The sequence below is a fragment of the Pelophylax lessonae genome (assembly GCF_965119305.1).
Source record: "Pelophylax lessonae genome assembly, chromosome: 3".
Classification (NCBI taxonomy): domain Eukaryota; kingdom Metazoa; phylum Chordata; class Amphibia; order Anura; family Ranidae; genus Pelophylax; species Pelophylax lessonae.
In genome coordinates, this window is record NC_138770.1 from 148,995,014 (window position 1) to 149,015,279 (window position 20,266).

At 43.3% G+C, this 20,266-nt stretch overlaps 1 protein-coding gene across 4 annotated transcripts in view; it reads left to right on the plus strand.

The window, feature by feature from the left end:
* The window catches only part of KIDINS220 (kinase D interacting substrate 220), a 337,500-nt gene that overhangs the window by 130,139 nt on the left and 187,095 nt on the right, over positions 1 to 20,266 (plus strand). For all 4 annotated transcript variants that reach the window (XM_082248990.1, XM_082248991.1, XM_082248992.1 and 1 more), the window contains exon 20: positions 2,513 to 2,601. In XM_082248990.1, coding sequence (XP_082105116.1) covers positions 2,513 to 2,601 — 89 coding nt within the window. The remainder of the gene's footprint in view (positions 1 to 2,512; positions 2,602 to 20,266) is intronic.

Consider the following 20,266-nt stretch of genomic DNA (forward strand, 5'->3'; position numbering starts at 1 on the left):
GCGCTGAGTGCTTCTTGGGCCTTCCGACATCAGGCTTCAATATTGCAAGTCTGCAAGGCGGCCACTTGGTCGCCCGTGCATACCTTTACAAAATTCTATAAGGTAGATACTTAGGCATCTGCAAATGCTTCTTTTGGCCTGCAAAGTTTTGCAGGCTTCTGTTTAAGAGGGGCTGTTCCTTCTTGAGGGGTGTTTTTCTTTAAACCTTTTATTTTTCAGATGGGGCTCCTGTGACCCGGTTAAGGCTCCTGTGTCCTGGTTAAGGGCTGTTATATTTAGCCTGGGGTTATTTTCCCCACCCCTCATTTTCCTTTTGGCACTACTTTTGGACGTCCCATTAGTTATAATTTATGGAGCGCTGTGTCCGTCGAACGAAAGAGAAAATGGGATTTTTGTGTTTACTGTAAAATACATTTCTCTGAGTTCATCGACCAACACAGCACCCACCCCTCTATGGAGTTCTGATACTTCTAATACTGCTTGCTACTAAACTGGTTACCTAGTGCAGAGAGGGGGGTTATATTCCAGCTGAGGACGGCCCATGGGCATAGCCAGGTGTTTTTTGTTCTGCCTAGTCCTACTACTGGAGGAGGCAATATAACCCACTAGATATGATTTATGGAGCACTGTGTTCATCGATGAACTCAAATGGATTTAACGGTACAAAAATCCAATTTTTTACTTTCTGCTATAAAACGTATCCAATAAAAAAGCAAGAAAATCCAATTTCTTTAGAAATGTAATCCAAAATGTATTCTGATACATATTTTTGGTAAAAAAAAAAATCCCAATAAGTGTAAATTGATTTGTTTGAGCGCAAAAGTTATTGCATCTTAAAACTATGGTATATATACTGGAATTTTTTTAAATTTATACTACTACTGCCAGTGATCAGCACAATCTGACACCAACTGAATTTTTTGGACTTTGTGGGAACCACTGATGCAAATAATGTGATTAGTGCTAAAAATAATCACTGTCGCTGTACTAGTGACACTGGCTGGGGTTAACTGTGAGATGCTTTCACTAAGGAATGTGCTGGATTTTATTCTGGGACATAATCCAGCACATCCCTGCTGTGACTGGACAGAGCTCTGCCTTGTTTACGCAGGCAAAGCTCTGTTCTGCCTTTTGCCACGTGGATCGGTGGGTACCAGCAGGCATCCTTTGACTGGAAGAGCAGAATTGCGCATGTGTATATGTGTGTATATATATATATATGTATATATATATATATATATATATATATATATATATATATATATATATATATATATATATATATATATATATATATATATATCCACACTGTCGCAGTAGATGTATAGTGCGCCTTCAGGAAGTTGTTAAAGCTGATCACTTTAATAACCTCTACCAGTGTTAAAAAACATGTAAACAGCATTTCATATTCCTGGTATGTGACTGCTATTCCATGTACTTGTATGAAAAAGTATCCTGTTCTCCTTGTATAGCACAGCATGATCAGTTGTCTAGCTGTGCTGAGAACTCAGCCTGCTCTCCTCCAGTGATCACACCCCCTCTCCCTACACAGGTATTTACTGAGAAGATCAGTGTGCTGCTCTTTCTCCTTGCCTAGCTTTCTGAGCTCTTTATGCAGCTGAGAACAGAGGTTATACAACAGAGTTTACATATACTTTAGGTCTCATCCATGTAAACTGATCAATTCTGCTGGAGAGCTTGTGCTTATGAAAAAACAATAGACTTGCTGACTGGATCACTAGATGAAAATAGAGGAAAAAAAGCCTAAGGCCTCTTTCACACGGAGTGAACCATATTGCGATCCGCTCCGGCACTTTTTTTTTTTTACGGACACGGATGACACTTGTGGCATCTGGTCCGTATGTCCGCATATCATCCCATCCTTTGCGGATGATATACGGACATAATGTATGTCTATGGGATTGCGGATGATACCGTTGACATCTGATTTTGCGTCCTTTCCATTTTTTAAACAGAAGAAAAAATAGGGTTCTGTTCTGTTCCAAAAAACGGAACAGAACTGAAAGGACGCAAATCGGGTGTCAGCGGATGGTCATCCGCTGACATCCGCAATCCCATTGACATGCATTATGTCCGCATATCCCCCGCAAATGGAAGGGGTGATATACGGACATACAGAACGCCCGTGTGAAAGAGGCCTTAAAAAGGAATCTAATGCAGCCATCGCATCCTAAGAATTGGTAAGCTGCAATATGATAAATATTTGCATTTGGGTTTAATACTGCTTTGAACGCTGCAGAATGTGACTATTAACAAGCTGTTATGGAACTTTGACTACCAAACTCTGTTTTTAATAGGGTTGTTGGTTTCCAGTCTTTGTGGACCTATGTTTGTTAGGCACTTCAAGGCAACCAAACTAACTTTTGTGCCACAGTGTTGTGCCTAGATTTTACAGTGTTTTATTAAGACAGAGTTACGTATCAGGGGTCTGTCATGTTTCACATATCTGAGAAAAGTTCTTTTAAAATATACACACTTTTTTTCCTTTTAGGTGGCCATGAGGATCTGGACCGCAGGGTGTCACAACACAGTCTTGCTGAGACCGCCAAAGTTGGCAGCAAAACAGCCCTAAACAGACGGGTAAGAGGAGGCGGCTAGCTTTTGAAGTCAGTATTTAAGAGCCATTTGTGGGCTTTTCTGTAGTTTTCCCCGCAATATCACTGCAGTAAGGCATCTTTATTCTATTTTAACTTTCTCCACTTCTGAAATGTCCACCTGTACAATTCTCAGAAAGGGAAAACACGTTAATGTCAAAAGATGGATAAATAAAACACGTCTTTCCAATTCTTAACTATGCTTGGAAAGCGAATCATTTCCCCTACATGGCTGAAAAGTCAGTGTGTTCTCCAAATATAGGAAATATGGTGCCTGACCAAACTCTGCTGTTACCATTACTTGTAGACCGGGCCAGTAGCCATGCTGGCTAGATTATATTCCGGTTACTGGGAATGGTGAAATCAGAAATGCATTGGACTTCCAGAATCTGATACTGAAGGTTTATTATATTCTGTATGCTGACTGTTTTAGAAAAGCAATTTTCACTGGGACATAGCCCAGGCTGTATTGACTTTCTTATGGGTTTAATAAAAATAAAAACCGCTAGACTAGAAACTTGGAAAATCAAAGACTGAGAAGGTTTGGCTGTCTACAGATAGTTTACTAGGATGAAACTTGTGATTTTGCAAGCTGTTTTTTTTATGCCTATTTAGAAGAGGTATTTTATTTAAAAATAATAATTATATAATTAATACAATTTAATATTTAATTTTTTATTACCTTTATAACTTGCTTAACCACTTGCCGACTGCCTAACGCCGATCTACGTCGGCAGTCAGCCCCTCACAGGCAAACTGACGTAGGGCTACGTCGCTTGCTTGTGAGGGTCTAGGGAGCGAGCGCGCGCTCCCCCGTGGTCACGGACCCCCCCCGCGCGTGTGACTGGCGGACCCGATGTCCGCCGGCCACTCTGCGATCGGCGGGGGAGAGGGAGAAAGTCAGGCGGCTTTTGTAAACAAGCTGCCTGTCATTCTCCCCTGTGTATGCAGGATGATCATACGGTTCTACTATGTAGAACCGTTGATCACTCTCCATACATCTGAAGCCACAGCCAATCACAGTAGAAAGCACGCCCCTAGGGACACACACAGCCCCTCCCTTTCAAATAAAGTTAACCCCTTCACTACCAGTGTATTTTTACAGTAACAGTGCATATGTATAGCACTGATTACTGTAGAAATGTCACTGGTAACCCCAAAAGTGTCAAAAATGTCAGTCAAGGGTCCAATCTGTCTGCCGCAATGTCGCAGTACCGCAAAAAAAATCGCAGATCGCCGCCATTACGCGTTAAAAAAAACAACAAAAATTACAAAAATCTTTCCCTTTGTTAGTAAACGCGATAACTTTTGCGCAAACCAATCAAAATACGCTTTTTGCGATTTTTTTTTTTACCAAACATAGGTAGCATAAAACAAATTGGCCGAAAATGTTAAAAAATTTTGATTTTTACATTTTTTTTGGGGGGAATTTCATATAAAAAAATGTGAAAAATATTGCTATATTGCAAAATTTACGCTCTTTTTTTGTTTATAGCGCGTGATCAAAAAATCGCACAGGTGATCAAATACCACCAAAAGAAAGCTCTGTTTGTGGGAAAAAAAGGACGCCAAATTCGTTTAGATACAGCGTCGCACGACCGCGCAATTGTCAGTTAAAGTCACGCAGTGCCGAATCGCAAAATACCCTCTGGTCAGGAAGGGGGTAAAATCTTCTGGGGCTTAAGTGGTTAAGCTACACGCTATTCAATTTTCACTTGGACATTAATATCCGACAACTGGGTCTACAACTGTTCATTCTTAGAATGTTTATTTTTGTTTAGCATACATCACAGGACACAGAGCAGCTTTAACAATTCTTACATCAAAGTTATTTGCCATGTACAGGAAGAAATATACAGGAATCCCTCTTTATGGCTTAATCCCAACCCTGTAAGGAAAGTGTTAGTTTTTTTCTGCCAGTGTCCAAGGTAAAGGTGTGCGCTACACGATTTACCAGATTCTCAACGGTTCCAACAGGGATAAGGAGACTGGTTTATCCGGATCCATACTTAAGGTTATTGCGAAAGAGGACGGAACCCGGACTCCGCACTGGACGTAGACAAATGCGACGGGGGGACGACCCGTAATATTGGCAGATGGCACTGGACCCTGCATATATGGAACCCTGTGCAATTATGTATTGTCTAGTGCTTGCGGTAGGGTGCTATACAGGTCCAGAGCAGTAGACCTCAGATGGAGGTTCGAGTCCCTGAAAACCCAGTAATGGGTCAAGATGGGACCCATATGGGGGGTCCAGCAGCAACACTTGTGAATGTACCTGAGTAGCCCCACTGCTTACAATTGCAGACTGGCTCCTCCCCCTGTGGACATGGTACTTTTGGGGTGGTGTGAAATATGGTGGGAGATGCTGCTAAATGTCCCAGGGTGCTTTGTGTTACATCTGTGATACCCTGGTTGTGTCCCTCCCTATCTGCTGGTCTGCCCTTGGTGGTGTTTCTCTGGTGCTCTTATTGTTTGTCCCTTTGCTTGTCTCAAGGGGCAGGTTGGCCTCTCCCACCCCTGCGCTTGCCAAAGACTCCGGATGAAATATGTCACGGAAAGACTAAGTGGGCTTCAGCGACCATTTTCTTGTAGAATGGGCCACAGAGTCCCTCTGGGTTACAGTCTGGTGTGAGAGCAGTGTGGCAATGGTGGCAGGTGGAGGGGTAGAACAAGGTGCAGAGCAATGCTATGGAGACACAAACAAGCCCATTCCGAAGGACACGTGGGCACATCCAGTGGGTGGCACTGGTAGTCTGCAGGGTATCTCCATAGGCCATATTAAACATGTAGTGCAGCACTATAAAATGATAAAAATTAGCATATATAAAAAATTCATTAAAAAACTGTGAATCACATAAGTCCATAAAAGGCAAAAAAAGAAAAATAGTTTGAATTTCAGTGAATAGCTAATTCCAAAGGAGCAAAAAGGACCACAAATCCCAGCATGCATAACCAAAAAAAATTGTGTTTCATAGCCAATTCTAATAAGTTTAGAATAAAATTCTTCTGTTCAACCACTAAGCAATTGTCAATGTCCAGATAATGTTTAACTGCTTCTAAATCTTGTTGGTGGGAAATAATTGTGTATAGGGACGCCACATCCGCTGTGGCCATAATATAACTATCTTTCCATGTAATTTCTTGTATCAGATTCAAAGTGTGTGTAGCATCCTTCAAATATGAAGGCATCTTACACACTAAATGTAGGAATTCATTCACGTATTTCCCAATCCGAGAGGAGAGGGAATCGATGCCACTAATAGAGCGCCAGGGAGGCTTGATGGGATTCTTGTGTACTTTTGGAAGAAAGTAAATAACTGGTATATAAGGGCTGTTGGAATGAGAAATTACTTCTCGTTTAAAATACCTTAATCATAAGCCTTGTTAATCAATATTGTTCTTATATTTGATAGTTGGATTAGAATTCAAAGTAAGATATGTGTCACCATCCGCCAAGATGTTTTTCATTTCCGCCGCATGGTCCCCTTTATCGAGGACCACGATACTCCCCCCCCCCCCCCCCCTTTGAATCTGATACAAGAAATTACATAGAATGATAGTTACATAGCGCAGGACACATTTTTTGCATAGTTACATTATAAACAAGCAAAAAATTGGGGGAGCAAACCCTGAACATGTATATCTAAAGCCGGTGCAGCTATTAACCAAGCGACATGTATATTAAAAAAGAATAGCGCACACATGCTAAAGAAATGACTATCAAATATGGAGACAATCCATAAATAAAAATGGGGATTTGGTCCCACCATATGGCCATATAGTGCTCAAGCCCACCACTACGTCAAAGTACCCCATTGTCAGTGGGTCCTACACTATCCATAAAAAAGGATGAATCCAGCCTTTCTAACCCTTGGAGACAACACTCCTTGCTGGGAGAGATGTGCAACTGCACTACAAGGGACTCCTCCTATATCTACTTGATGGTGGACTCTGATAGAGTACAGGTGTGTGTGGGGGGTGGGATGCTCAACCACAGAAGTCTGGTCAGACCGAATACATAATAAACAAGCAAAAAATTGGGGGAGCAATCCCTGAACATGTATATCTAAAGCCGGTGTAGCTATTAACCAAGCGACATGTATATTAAAAAAGAATAGCGCACACATGCTAAAGAAATGACTATCAAATATGGAGACAATCCATAAATAAAAATGGGGATTTAGTCCCACCATATGGCCATATCGTGCTCAAGCCCACCACTGCGTCAAAATACCCCATTATCGGTGGGTCCTACACTTTCCATAAAAAAGGATGAATCCAGCCTCTCTAACCCTTGGAGATAACACTCCTTGCTGGGAGAGATGTGCAACTTCACTACAAGGGACTTTACATTATGGCCACAGTGGATGTGGCGTACCTATACAAAATTATTTCCCACCAACAAGGCTTAGAAGCAGCTAAACATTATCTGGACTCTGGAATTCCTTAGTGGCTGAACAGAGGAATTTTATTCTAAACTTTTTAGACTTGTGCTATGAAACACTTTTTTTTTTTTTTTTTGCTTGAGCATGCTGGGATTTGTGGTCCATTTCTCTCTAATGGAATTAGCTATTCTGTGTCAATGGAATTCAATTTACACTATTTTTCTTTTTTGGACTTTTATGGACTTATGTGATTCATTGTTTTTAATGAATTTTCTTATATATACTAATTTTTATCATTTTATAGCGCTGCACTATATGTTTATTATTGTTTAATGTTGTTTTCTATTGGCCTATGGCAGCAGCTCTTGTTTTTTTTTTTTTTTTCAATCGTTGTTTGTGTCTAATTTCACATATCTAGCGCAGATGTTTTTGGAATTTTTTTTATCTCCATAGACAAACAGCACACAAGTGCTCCTGAGCTGAACCCTTTGATCTGTAGAGGCAGACAGGGAGGCTTAAGACTCCTCCCACGAGGACTCCATGCCTGAGCAACCCCAGGGTCAGATTTTATCCCAGATACAGTAGATCGTTCAATTTCTCAGGAATGTGATGTACAGTGATCTGAAGCAGATGCTTCTTGGATTCTCTTCTTAACCACTTACAGGGCACATTTACTGCCTTCCTGCCCAGGCCAATTTTCAGCTTTCAGCACGGTCACACTTTGAATGACAATTGCGTGATCATGCAACACTGTACCCATAAGAAATTTGTATAATTTATTTCACACAAATAGAGCTTTCCTTTGGTGGTATTTAATCACCACTAAGTTTTTATTTTTTGCCAAACAAACGAAAAGACTGACAATTTTGAAAAAAATAAATAAAAAAAGCTTTTTTTCCCTAATTTGTTATAAAAGTTTGCAAATAACCTTTCTTCATAAATGTAGGTCAAAATTATTCTGCTACATTTCTTTGGTTAAAATAACCCAAATCAGTGTTTATTATTTATTTGGTAGGAAAGGTGTGTGTGTGTGTGTGTGTATATAATGTGTATATGTCATTTTTATTTCTCTGTCGCTCATTGACAGACGTAGTCCTCGTTGATTCAACACACGGGTTATGCTGCCCTCTACAGGAGTAGGACTAGACAGGAAAGAAAACACTCTGGCCACACCTTAGGGGCAGTCCCAGAGGGTATATCCTCTCTCTCTCTGCTACAGCAAATCAGTTTTTTTCTGTCTAGTTAGGAGTAAGGACCTAGATACCTTGCTGGGATCTTCGGTCCTGGCAGGATTTTTTTCTTAGAAAAGATTTTTTAGACCGCTTTTTTTCTCCAGTGTTCCTGTGAGATCTTCAAGCAAGAAAGCTGAACTGGGCGACGGGCTGGATGTTGAGATCCAGTGGTCACCCCAGTTCAGCCTACGAGCGCGTGCAGGCCATAGCTCTGCGCTGGGTCGGCCGCGACATAGTCCCACTGGACGGGGACTGACCCTGCGAGTTAAACGTCTCGCCGAAACGCCTAAGACCATGAGTCACGGCGTCCGTACTGGTCGACAGCCCTCCCACCTCGGTGGAGAGGGGTACTGTCAGGAGTTAGCGCCCGCCTGGTTTCCGGTATGGTGAGTAGTATGTTCCCCCTTTCCCCCTGACGGGTCTTGTGGTGAACGCGGGCCCCTCGCTGTAATGGTAAGGATGGATCTTCCCTCTATCCTATAACATGTCACATGTTGCCAAAATTTGCCATAAAAGTGGTTTTATTTTTTTTGGCAAATTGATTTTTTCCGGGTAGCATCTGGAATTATCATGGACCCTGCCACACAAGTACCCCCACCTGTTTCCCTCGAGGGGGCCACGGGACCCGCCGGTGCACAGAGTATGGATGCATTTACAGCAGTTTTGGAGTCTTTGGTGGCTCGGGTGGAGACGGCCTGTCAGGAACGGGGGTCAAGAAAGCGACCCCCGCCTACCCCTATATCCTCTGATACTTCAGATTCAGATTCTGAGATGGTCATTGCAGCTGCAGGTCCCTCTGCAGGGGCTGTTGTCTCAGGTAAAGTTCCCTCAGACAGTGAGGAGGACGTTCATGCTTCCGCCATAATTCAGGAAGAAGCATTGGTGGACGCACTAGTTGTGGCGGTTCGGGAAACCTTAAGACTTGAGGTTTTACCGGCAGAGGCAACTGAAACAGAGATTCCCTTTGGTACTAACAAACCCACCAAAACGGTGAATGTTTTTCCTGTACCCAAGTGTTTTGGTAATAAAATTAAAGAAGAATGGGAGCATTCTAAGCGTACCTTTACTATTTCCAAGCGCATTGCTAGACGCTATCCGTTTGAGGAATCCCTCATTAAGAAATGGACGGTACCACCAGTGGTGGATCCACCTATTTCCAGACTGAATAAAGCCACGGTTATTCCGGTGGAGGACGCTTCTTCCTTTAAGGATCCGGTGGATCGGAAAGTAGAAGCGGAGTCCCGCACTATCTTTTCCCTGATAGGGTCAGCCTTTAGACCAGTAATTGTCATTGGTTTAGTGTCTCAGACATTAACGGAATGGGCGAGATTGGTGCGCCAGGACCTGAAGGGGAAAGATATCCCCCAGGCAACATCTGATTTGATGGAACAGATTATACAAGGACTACAGTTTATCTGTGACGCAGCCTTGGATGCTACCCCCCTATTAGGGCATGCATCTATGTCAGCGGTAATCCTCAGACGTGTGCTGTGGTTAAAATGCTGGTCAGCGGACCTAGGTTCCAAAAAGACCTTGATGAATCTCCCCTTTCAGGGGAATCGCCTATTTGGGGCCACCCTAGATGAGATCATTAAGGATGCCACTGGGGGCAAAAGCACTTTTTTTTGCCACAGGCTGCTAAAGCTAAAGGACCTCGTAACAAGCGGGGACCTTTCTTTACCGCCCATAAAGGGTTCGTTCGCTCAGCTGGAGCAAGCGGGAAGGGCAAGACTCCTCCAGGAGGGTTCAAGAAGGGCTGGTCGGACAGACAAAAGACCGACTCAGCCAAACCTGAAGCAAAGGATTACACAGCCTGAAGGTGCGCCCCCACCCGGCTTGAGGGTGGGGGGACGTCTTCACCGGTATTCAGGGCATTAGATCGAGCATCGACCACTGCTACCGGTGCGATTCTTCCCTTCCAACATCTAAGTACTACAGGGAGCGGTAGTTACCGTTCCCTGAACAGATCATTTTCTTTACCTTTTCCAAAGATTAGCCTCAGTTCCCCACAAGAATCGGATCCGGTTGAACAGACAGACCAAGGAGCCTCTAGCCGGGTGACTTCGGTCCCTGGAGAAATCACCACTCCTGATAGGAATCAGGTGTCTGATAAATGTGTGGGAACAGAGAACGATCAGACTTTGTCGGATGGCCGGGGCCAGATAGCTCTAGGGCAGCCTGGTTCGGATTCAGTCAGCGCCAGTTGTCCTGGAAATTCTAGGATGGCCTCTTCAAGCCGGTCTGGCCGACTTGGACTTGCTAGTCGCGGACGTTCCTTGGGAACTTCTTCTCAGAGAGTGTCTGCGGTCTCAAGGACCGATCTTCCATCGTGCTTTACAGTCACTGGTTTTAATGGCCTGGCCATTGAGACCCAGGTACTGAAGGACAGAGGTTTGTCAGCTTCAGTTATTCCTACTCTAATTAAGGCAAGGAAAGCGACTTCCAGCAAGGTCTATTATCGCACATGGAAGACTTATATCGCGTGGTGCGAATCGTTAGGAATTCCTCCACGTACCTATTCAGTGACCCGAATATTGGCCTTTCTGCAAAAGGGGGTTGAGCAGAAACTAGCCTTGAGCACCATCAAGGGTCAGGTTTCAGCATTAGCAATCTTCTTTCAGAAGCCTTTGGCTACAAAATCCTTGGTGCGGAATTTCATCCAGGGGGTGCGGCACCTGGCTCCACCAGTCCGCGCGCCCTTACCGCCTTGGGATCTTAATTTTGTTTTGTCGGTTCTGCAGAAACCTCCCTTTGAAAACATCAGGGAGATTCCCTTGCTGACTTTATCCCAGAAGGTAGCCTTCTTAGTGGCTATCACTTCTGCACGCAGGGTGTCAGAACTGGCTGCATTGTCATGCCAGTCCCCATACTTATTGATTCATAGGGATAAGGTAGTTCTTCATCCTAAGCCATCCTTTCTTCCAAAGGTGGTTTCAGATTTTCATCTGAATGAAGATATTGTACTACCTTCCTTGTGTCCTCAGCCCAATCATCATCGGGAACATGCGTTGCATTCCTTGGATGTGGTTCGGGCAATCAGGGTATACCTGAAAGCTACGGAATCGTTCCGTAAGACGGATTCACTTTTTGTGATCACGGATGGCCCCAGAAAGGGGTTGCCTGCATCTGCCGCGACTATCTCCAAATGGATTAGACAGACGGTGGTACAGGCTTATTCTATTAAGGGTCGGAGTCCTCCGTTCCCTGTTAGGGCGCACTCCACTCGAACGCTCAGTACTTCCTGGGCCTTCCGCCATCAGGCGTCAGTGGTCCAGGTATGTAAGGCGGCCACCTGGTCGTCGGTACATACCTTTACAAAATTTTATAAGATTGATGTGATGGCATCGGCGGATGCCTCATTTGGCCGCAAGGTTTTGCAGGCCGCAATTTGAGGAGACCGGTGGTCTACCTCGAGGGGTTTTTTCTGTTGGAATTTTCTGTTGAGTCTCATCTTTGATTGACGAGCATTGAAGACTTCTAGTTGGCACCGGTTGGGCCTTCTAGATTGGATTTAATTTCCATTTTCCCACCTCTCATTTGTGGTACTGCTTTGGGACGTCCCGAGTGTGTTGAATCAACGAGGACTACGTCTGTCAATGAGCGACAGAGAAAAATGGATTTTTGTAAGATCTTACCGTAAAATCCTTTTCTCTTAAGCTCATTGACAGACGTAGTACCCGCCCCTCTGTTTTTGAGTTGGGTTGGGTTAAATTCTCTAAACACTGCTTTGTGACATAACTGATTTGCTGTAGCAGAGAGAGAGTGGATATACCCTCTGGGACTGCCCCTAAGGTGTGCCCAGAGTGTTTTCTTTCCTGTCTAGTCCTACTCCTGTAGAGGGCAGCATAACCCGAGTGTGTTGAATCAACGAGGACTACGTCTGTCAATGAGCTTAAGAGAAAAGGATTTTACGGTAAGATCTTACAAAAATCCATTTTTTTTACATACTGTCACCCGTGAGTGTGCCTGATCACCACCACACCAGTTACATGCTGTACTGCACTGGTAACCGTATGTTATAAAAAAAAAAAAAAAAAATTTAATTTTTTTTATTTCTTAATTTTCCAAAGAAATTGTGACAAAAAATTACAACTTCAATTCACTCACCATGCCTCTTATAAATACCTTCAACTGTCTACATTCCAAAAATGAGATTGGCCATCAGTACATCAGAATTTATTGATTTTCAGATATCATATTTTTTCTTTTTTTACAATTTGTTTTTAACACACTGTGAGCAGAGCAATACTGTGTTACCATAGTAACATTGTACTACTCTGGGGAAGTAATCAGATTTTTTTTTTTTTTTACACATTATGATTGCTTGTACCAATGAATTTCATTGGTATAAGCAGCCAATTTTACTCAATAAAACTGATTCATTCAGTGTCTCTTGTGATCAGCTGTGATTGGCTAAAGCTAATCACATAGTACAGATGGCTGTGATTGGACTTGTTTGTACCATATGATCACTGTGACCAACAGCTAGCAACACAACTGTATACAATGGATGGCATGATAGCAAGCCATCCATCGTTTCCAACTGTCATGTGATCTGCTGTGATTGATCACAGCAATCACACAAGACTGACAGCAGGCCGATTTAGTGATCAGTCATTGGATTTGTCCAGGGGACAGATCGCGCCACTATGCGGCACCTTCCGAGAGGAAGTCATATGACATCCACTTAGGAGGATGAAAGGTCCACCCGGTTGTTAATTGGGCTGGAAGATACTAAGAGATTCAGTCCCTAGGATCGTGGCGCCTGCAATCACAGGTTCCCCTGGGCTTCCGATACATCCTCATCTTCAGGATGTAATATATGTGGACTGGACTCATCCTGACAAAGTGTTCGCTTCACTGAAGATGTTCACTCAGTGAGATTCAATGGAAGAAGAATTCACGTAATAGTGTAGTATACCCTCGGTTTACGTAGCAATCGCTTCTTTCAACAAAATATCCACTTGACCTGGTGGATGACGCTCAATTTTTTAAAGGATGCTTCTGACAAGAAATTGTAACCTTGTCAAGCATCTTTTTCCTTGACGGGGGCAGCTGGTGGTTGAAGCCCTTGTCTGCTGAAGTCTGCTGCAGCCTTAAGATTCAAACAATGCAACCCTGCAGAGAGCGAATTTCCTCTACAGGAAATGTGAATGCGGGTGCAAGACTGGCAGATTGCCACATGCTTTTTGTTTCATGCTGTGGACACTTTGAAAGAATCCGTTCAGCAGATTTTTGTTTGGTCCTGTAATCCATGCATATGCGCAGGATTCCTTGGCTGAAGGGTTTATCTGCGGAGATTCCCTGCATAAGTTGTTGACTAGTTTTCCTTCACAGGAAAGCTTTATTTAGGTCCGTCCTGGACAGTAATATCCTTTTAGATTTAGGAAGTAGGAGCTCTTACCATTGAGGAAGAAGGGCGAGCAAGTGTCTCAAGATCTACTGCACTGTCTACAACTTCTTCTACAAGAGATTCCTTTCATCGCCCCCTCTCAGTCCTAGTTCCAAAAGAAGTCCTGTAACTCCAGACCACCTCTTAATGTAGTGCACCTCCATTCATGGAAGTAGGGTAACGTTTGCAGGTTCTTGCAAAAAGTATGGCTGGAGGAGATACAAGATGAGTGCGATGCATGATATCTTATGCATATGAACTAGAGTTTCAAAACTTTTCCCCTCCACGCCTCAGACTTTCAAATGTTTCTTTGATTCTGCAAAGATGTTTGGCTCTTTTTGGTTGCTCGATCATGTTTGATCTAGAAGTGATCGTTCCAGTCCCAGAGGACAAAAAGTTCTGAAGGTTCTATTCAAACCTTTTCTTGGTTCAAACTCCAGGTGGTGGTGATCGCTCCATTTTGGACATTCAGTATCGCAACAGATTTTTCAACTTACAAAAGTTCCGGATGGAATCGGGACAGTCTGTGGTGGCCTCTTTACAACCAGGGGAAATAAGGTTTCATTAGACAAAATGGATGCCTATCTGCCTTTGTGGTGAAAGAATGTAATTTTGCATGTTGGTCATGCTGGTTGGCTTGTCCACACACCCAGATGCCACATGGCTTGGAAATCTTATCTCTTGATGCAAGGTGTATGGATTTCACCATTGCTGATATGTTGTGGGCCGGATTTCACCATTCTCCAAGCGGGAATGGAGATGCATTTTGGCCTTTGAGTAATGTCAAGGGACAGGTTTCAGCCTTGGCAGTCTATTTTCAAAGACCAATTGCCTCTCACTTCTTGGTGTGTGCATTTGTTCAAGGTGTTGCAAACATTATTACCCCAGTTCAGTCTTCTTTGACTCCTAGGGACCTTTTTCTCAGTGCAAACCTTTGTGACTTGCCCTTGATTCTCTTTTAATGTTAGGTTGTGTTTTAGGTAGCCATTACTTTGACTCCTAAAGTCTCAGAGATGGGGGGGCTCTTTTATTTTTTAGTACTTTGCCTAGAGCCAACTTCTTGCCAACAGTTGGATTGAATTTTTCATTTCAATCAAGTTTTTCTGGCCCGGAAGTCTGTGCTGTTAGAATCTGTTTTTTTACAGGCAACGGCAGTTATTAGGTTTTAATCCCTCTGCATTCTTTCTGAGAGCCTGGAGAAGGGTCACGTAGCCTCTTAAGTCTAAGATTTTCCACTGTGCTAATCAGCAGATTTCTATAGCTTAGGATCTGAAAAGTGTAGGTGCCTCCTGAGCTTTCAACACCAAGCTTCTGCTTATCATAACTGTAGGGCCACTACCTGGTCTTCAATTCACATCTTTGCTAAGTTATTCCAGGTGGATTTTAGGGCTGCTTAGGATGCTGCTTTTGGCCGCATTGTTTTGCAGGCTGCTGTTAACTCCTTCCTGGAATTGGTTGGTTTCTTGGACTTGTTGGCTTTTGCTGTGTTGCCCACCCCTCATTTAATTTCTATGGGACATACCTGATGTAAAGATTATTAAAGCTGTTTTTTTTACCTGTAAAATCAATTTCTTGGAATACATCACGGGACATAGAGATCACTCCACTCTGTGTTGTTGGTTTATAGCTTGGTACTAAATTCAAGGCTTCCTGGCAGGGGAGAGGCTATGCCTGAGAGACCACATCTTGTCTTTTTCTTGACCGTGTCCAATCTCACCTGTAGGTGGAACATTACTTTGATGTAATCATTCTTAAAGCTGCTCTTTTTCCCATGATGTACTCCAAGAAATGCAGTTACAGGTAAAATTTTTTTTTTTTTTTTTAATGCTAATCTTATATCGAAAATGAAGAGTTTACTAAAGTTACAAAAACTCCCATGACATAAAAACATATATTTGTATTGTATTTTCGAACGACAACTGTACTGATTATATGAAAATCGTACAACAAAATTTTTCATGCTTGTTCCATCAGATAGTTTTAGATAAACTGTTAAAATTGGCTTTCAAAAGCTGTGTTCTAACGATCAGATTATTGTATGATTTCTTTGAAAGCGATATTTTTTGTGCGATTTTCTGATTGTGTAGACAGGCCATTACACTCTAATGTGGCACTGGCTATCATGCTGCAGATCTTGGAGAACTTCAGATTAAACCTGGGGATTGTGAAGTCTTGGAGTACTTTGGCCTTCTCTAGCATACCTTTTAAGCCTAGGACTTCTGCCCTGAGAGAGGTTAACAAAGCTGAAGTATTGTTGAGCAACTTTAAATCTCGGCTTTGGTCCTCCCTGCAGACCTGCATGTAAGTGCGGTTACTGATGGTATCTACCTTCAAAGCAAAGTTCCATTTGTTCAATTCCATTAAAGAAGCTTGCAATGGAAAATTCTCAGTGTGAGACATCTTCATTCTGTCTGTGGACAAGTAAACTTGGTTGCAACCTCAAACCAAAATGTCTGTTATGGTGGCTTCCCTTCCCAGCATCATCGGCTGGTAATTTTTCTTTGTCTATTGTAGGATCCAGAAAATTCACCTACAGTTGTGTTATACTATTGCCCACTGGGGTTTCCTCAGCCATGCTTTGGAGTCTAGCTTATAATGTGACCTTCACACACTTAGCTCTGCATTGTGGCACTTTCCAGATGTGAGTGTACTTTTAGCTGTGGAAAATGGTTTCAAGCATTAGTTCCCCAGCTGTGAAAATGTTTTTGAAGACTTTGTGAGTAGGCCAGTTAGGCTAAACCAGGGGCTACCTCAGTTTATACCACTAAGAACTTCCGCAGTTTTTCTGCAAATGCGTTTTTTCCATGGTTAAGGTGGAGGGACCAAGTGCTTATGTCATCAGCTGGATGGAGCAACATGCATGCACTCTGTGCTCTCTCCTACCTTTCAAGCTTATAGGCTATCATTCTGCTGCTGCTTCTTGTGAAGCACAGTGTGGATCTCAAATCTCTGGTTTGTTTTCACTGCTTGACCACAGTGGACACCTCCAGCCACCTAAAACCCTCATCAACACAAGTTGCCAGGTTTGGGAGTACCCGAAGCCTTGCCTTGTATTTGGGCTTAGTTGCTGCTTGGGTGCAACATTTCTTTGGCTGCTACAGGTGACCCAAGCCTATTCTCCTCTAGTGATTCTGGCAGCATTTTGTCAGCTTCCTCAGAAAAAACTGGTGCCTGATATCTGGAACCTAGTTCTAGGGTTGTCACTCCATCAGATTAGGCCAAGCCCTCCCCATGTGGCTTTCATGTGCTCTCAGAATGTTTTGACTTTTATGTGCTTTGTTATTGGAGCACCCTGCCCTCTGAAACGCTAATCACACTCTAGCATGTTCTCCTGCAGAGTCTGTCTTTGACCCACCTCATCCCTTAGATCGGCCCAGGCCTTTTGGTTCCCATCACAATCTTTGACTCTTGATTCAGAGTTCCAGCAGACTATCTCTGAAGTGACTGTTTTTGAGGCAACATTGTCTCCTGCCATTAGATTTACAGGGGACTATTTCAGACTTTTTTTGATGCAGTTCATTATCACCTGCATCTAGAGGAACAGCATGTTTTTATAGGTTTTGTGTCTGCAAAGACCCTTCTACTACACCTATAAATATGGGTCTGATTTTTGTACTAATGCCCAGAGCACTTTGGCTGTGTGGTTGGGATACTGATGCTGCATCTGATTTGCTTAAAGCCCAAATCAAGGCAAATAAAAAAAGAATTACTTGCAGTGGGGCTGCACCTGCACTGCATGGGTTAATAGCTCATTTTGTCTTGTCCTAGAGTGCAGGGTTGTAGAAGCTGTAGGGACTGGTCTAGCTGTGAGGAAGAGCAGAGGAATCGGGTAACTCCTTGCTAAACGAGCAGTTCACACTGCAGGAGATGATTTATTTGCCCGGAGTTGGGCTTTAAACTTTGAAGGATTTTGAATCTTTGACGCTGCTCAAGATACTGTATGGTAATTAGCAGAGTGGTCTCCTGCCTCAACATAGGAGGAATCCCCCCCACACACCTTTATCTACTTTCGTAGTAAGTACTCGCTGGTCTTTAGAGTGTGACACATGAAGCCAGAGTTTAGTTAACTCTGAAATGCAGATTGTGTACCTCGGTGGGTCCTTGGGTAGCATTGCTGTCTGGCATTTGGGTGCAGCGGACACTCCTCTTTGCCCACTGGTTACACGCTTGTCTCTGACACTTCCTTCAGTTGTTCCTTATTGTCTTTTTTGTGCTTTTAAACAAAGCAATACAACTGCTCATGGCTTCCTTGGATCCCAGCATCCTTGGACCCTTGCCACTGTCCAAATGGGGATGAAGGTTTTGGAGATGTATCCCATCTGGACACCCACTCCTTTCCTCGGAAGTATCATCTATCCTTGGGTTCTGTTAAATTTCCATGGGGATGGGGATTAGTTCAGGTTTACTTACACAAGGAGCTGGCCCCCACAGCATCCTTTGAAGGCACCTGCTACCTCTCAGAGCAATTGTCCCTTGTGTTCACCTGTTTAACACCCATTCCGGCATCCCCATTGTAAGATGCTCAGATGATCACCCCTAAAATGGTTTTTTGGACCCTTGCACTTAGCTTCCTTCTGAATGGCATTACAGCGGCAAGATTCAGCCAGCTAGGGCCTCACAGGTGTGTGTCATTAAAGGCTACCTGTTACTGGCAGGTCAGACTGTTGAGCTGAAACCCTTGCTAAAATGGTCTTCTGGTCATCCTGTGTGCCACTGTCTTTTGACTCTTCAATCAGGCAGTTGACTCTTTTCCAGTTGAAAGTCTAATGCTTTGGAAAAACCCCCCCTCTCCAATTGGCTCTCTGTCTTTCTCAGCCACCCTCTATAGCTATGGGCTTGGGCTCTAAGCACAGTGCCCAGATTGTCCCCATGGATGAAGTAACCCCTGGCATGACTTGGCAGTATCTTCAGGTGAATGGAGTGATGTCCTCCCGCTGTCCTTAGGAGACCCCACTTGCCAGGGTGTCCCCATACCCCTTTGTTAGGGGGCCGCGCCTTTAGTCAACTTCATGGTTTGGATTCTGCTGGACATCACTTAGATGTTGCTGGAAAGACGTGGGAGTCATTATTGCAAGAGGACAATCAACCTGCTCCCTACATTGGATGGTGCTTACTTTCAACCATACTGTCTTCCTTGAAGGCAATGCATTGGCATCTGGCTCTCCTCAACCAGTTGTCTCCAGTGTTTCTTTTTTTTGTCCTTACTTGTTTTCAGCTAGTGATGTCTTTAACCATTCCAGGGCTGTGGTCTACCTAGGGATGTGGTCTACCTGCATTCCTGCCTACCCAATGTAGGGGTGCCTCTTGTGCACTCCACCCCTTTCTGATTGGCTGACTTCATGGGATTGTACCCTTGAGTTCTCTACTGGAGCAATGTTAATGGGTTATTAAGATGTGATGATGCTAACATTCTTTGAATATCTCCTTAGTGATTTGGTTGTCTGGCTAGGTAAGCTCCTTATAAGGCCTATTGCACACTGCAGCTTAAAAAAGGCTCAGTACAGCGTTTTTACTGTGCTATAATGTAGCCTGTTATTTACAATGTGTGCGCACAGGCGTGTAAGCAAGCACACAGTATTCCTCAGTAAAAAAAAAAAAAGAAGAAAAATCTGCGTTCCAGGGTCAGCGTTTTGCACCAGTGTGCACAAACACACGCATATGAGCATAAATATAAATTCATTTTCCCTAGGAGGGTATTGTGCTCGAAGATGCACATATACGTGCAAATTTGCGCAAAACAAACACCTGAAATTACGTCCAAAAAAAGCAGTCGCTCAAACATTAGTACCTCGTGCAAGAGGCCTAATCGTGGAATTTTCCTTTTCACCTTGGAATTTTCTTCTTCTTGAGTGTATGGCTCTCTGGCCTTCTCGTGTAGATTGGCTAGTCTATTCTTGCAAACCTGGTTTTGCCTGAGACCTGTTCTATGCTCTGGGAGGCACAGAATGCTATTCGGCAGCTGAACAGCTGCCGTATCGTTTTCATTTGAATGCCGACAGTCTGCTTGTGGGAGTGTATGTAACCACTCCGCAGCTACCATCATAAGACATACGACCGTGGCAGTAAAAGTTAGGCCCATTTCACACATATGGACCGTTTGTCCGTTTTTCACCAATTTCTTTTGACGGATGAAAAACAGACCTCAGTGCATCCCTATAGAAAAATGGATGACAACGGATGATCATCCGTTCCCATCCGTTTTCATCCGCTTCCGTCAATATCTGTTTGTTTGAACAGATGAAAGCCCTATTTTTCTTCCGTTAAAAAAACGGATCGGACGAAAAACAGATGTAAACTGACAAACGGTCAGTTTTTCATCCGTTGGTTGCATTGGTAGTGAATGTAAAAAAAACGGATGAGAAATGGATGAATACTTCATCCATTTTGACGTGACTGAACTGATTAAATGAATGGTCAGTATGTGTGAAAGGGGCCTTAAAGTTTTTGGGCTTTTTGTTAGCTAGGGACTTGTCATAGATTTTAAAAAGCTGCAACCTGTTTTTTTTTTGTAATTCTTTTTTTCTACGTTTTACTAGCTCGATGTGTCTGCCTCTGCAGATGCTAGTTTCAGGTAAAACTTTCTGCAAGTGGCTATTTTAGCAGCACAGTCCCTCTACTGATATGCAATTTTTTTTTTAA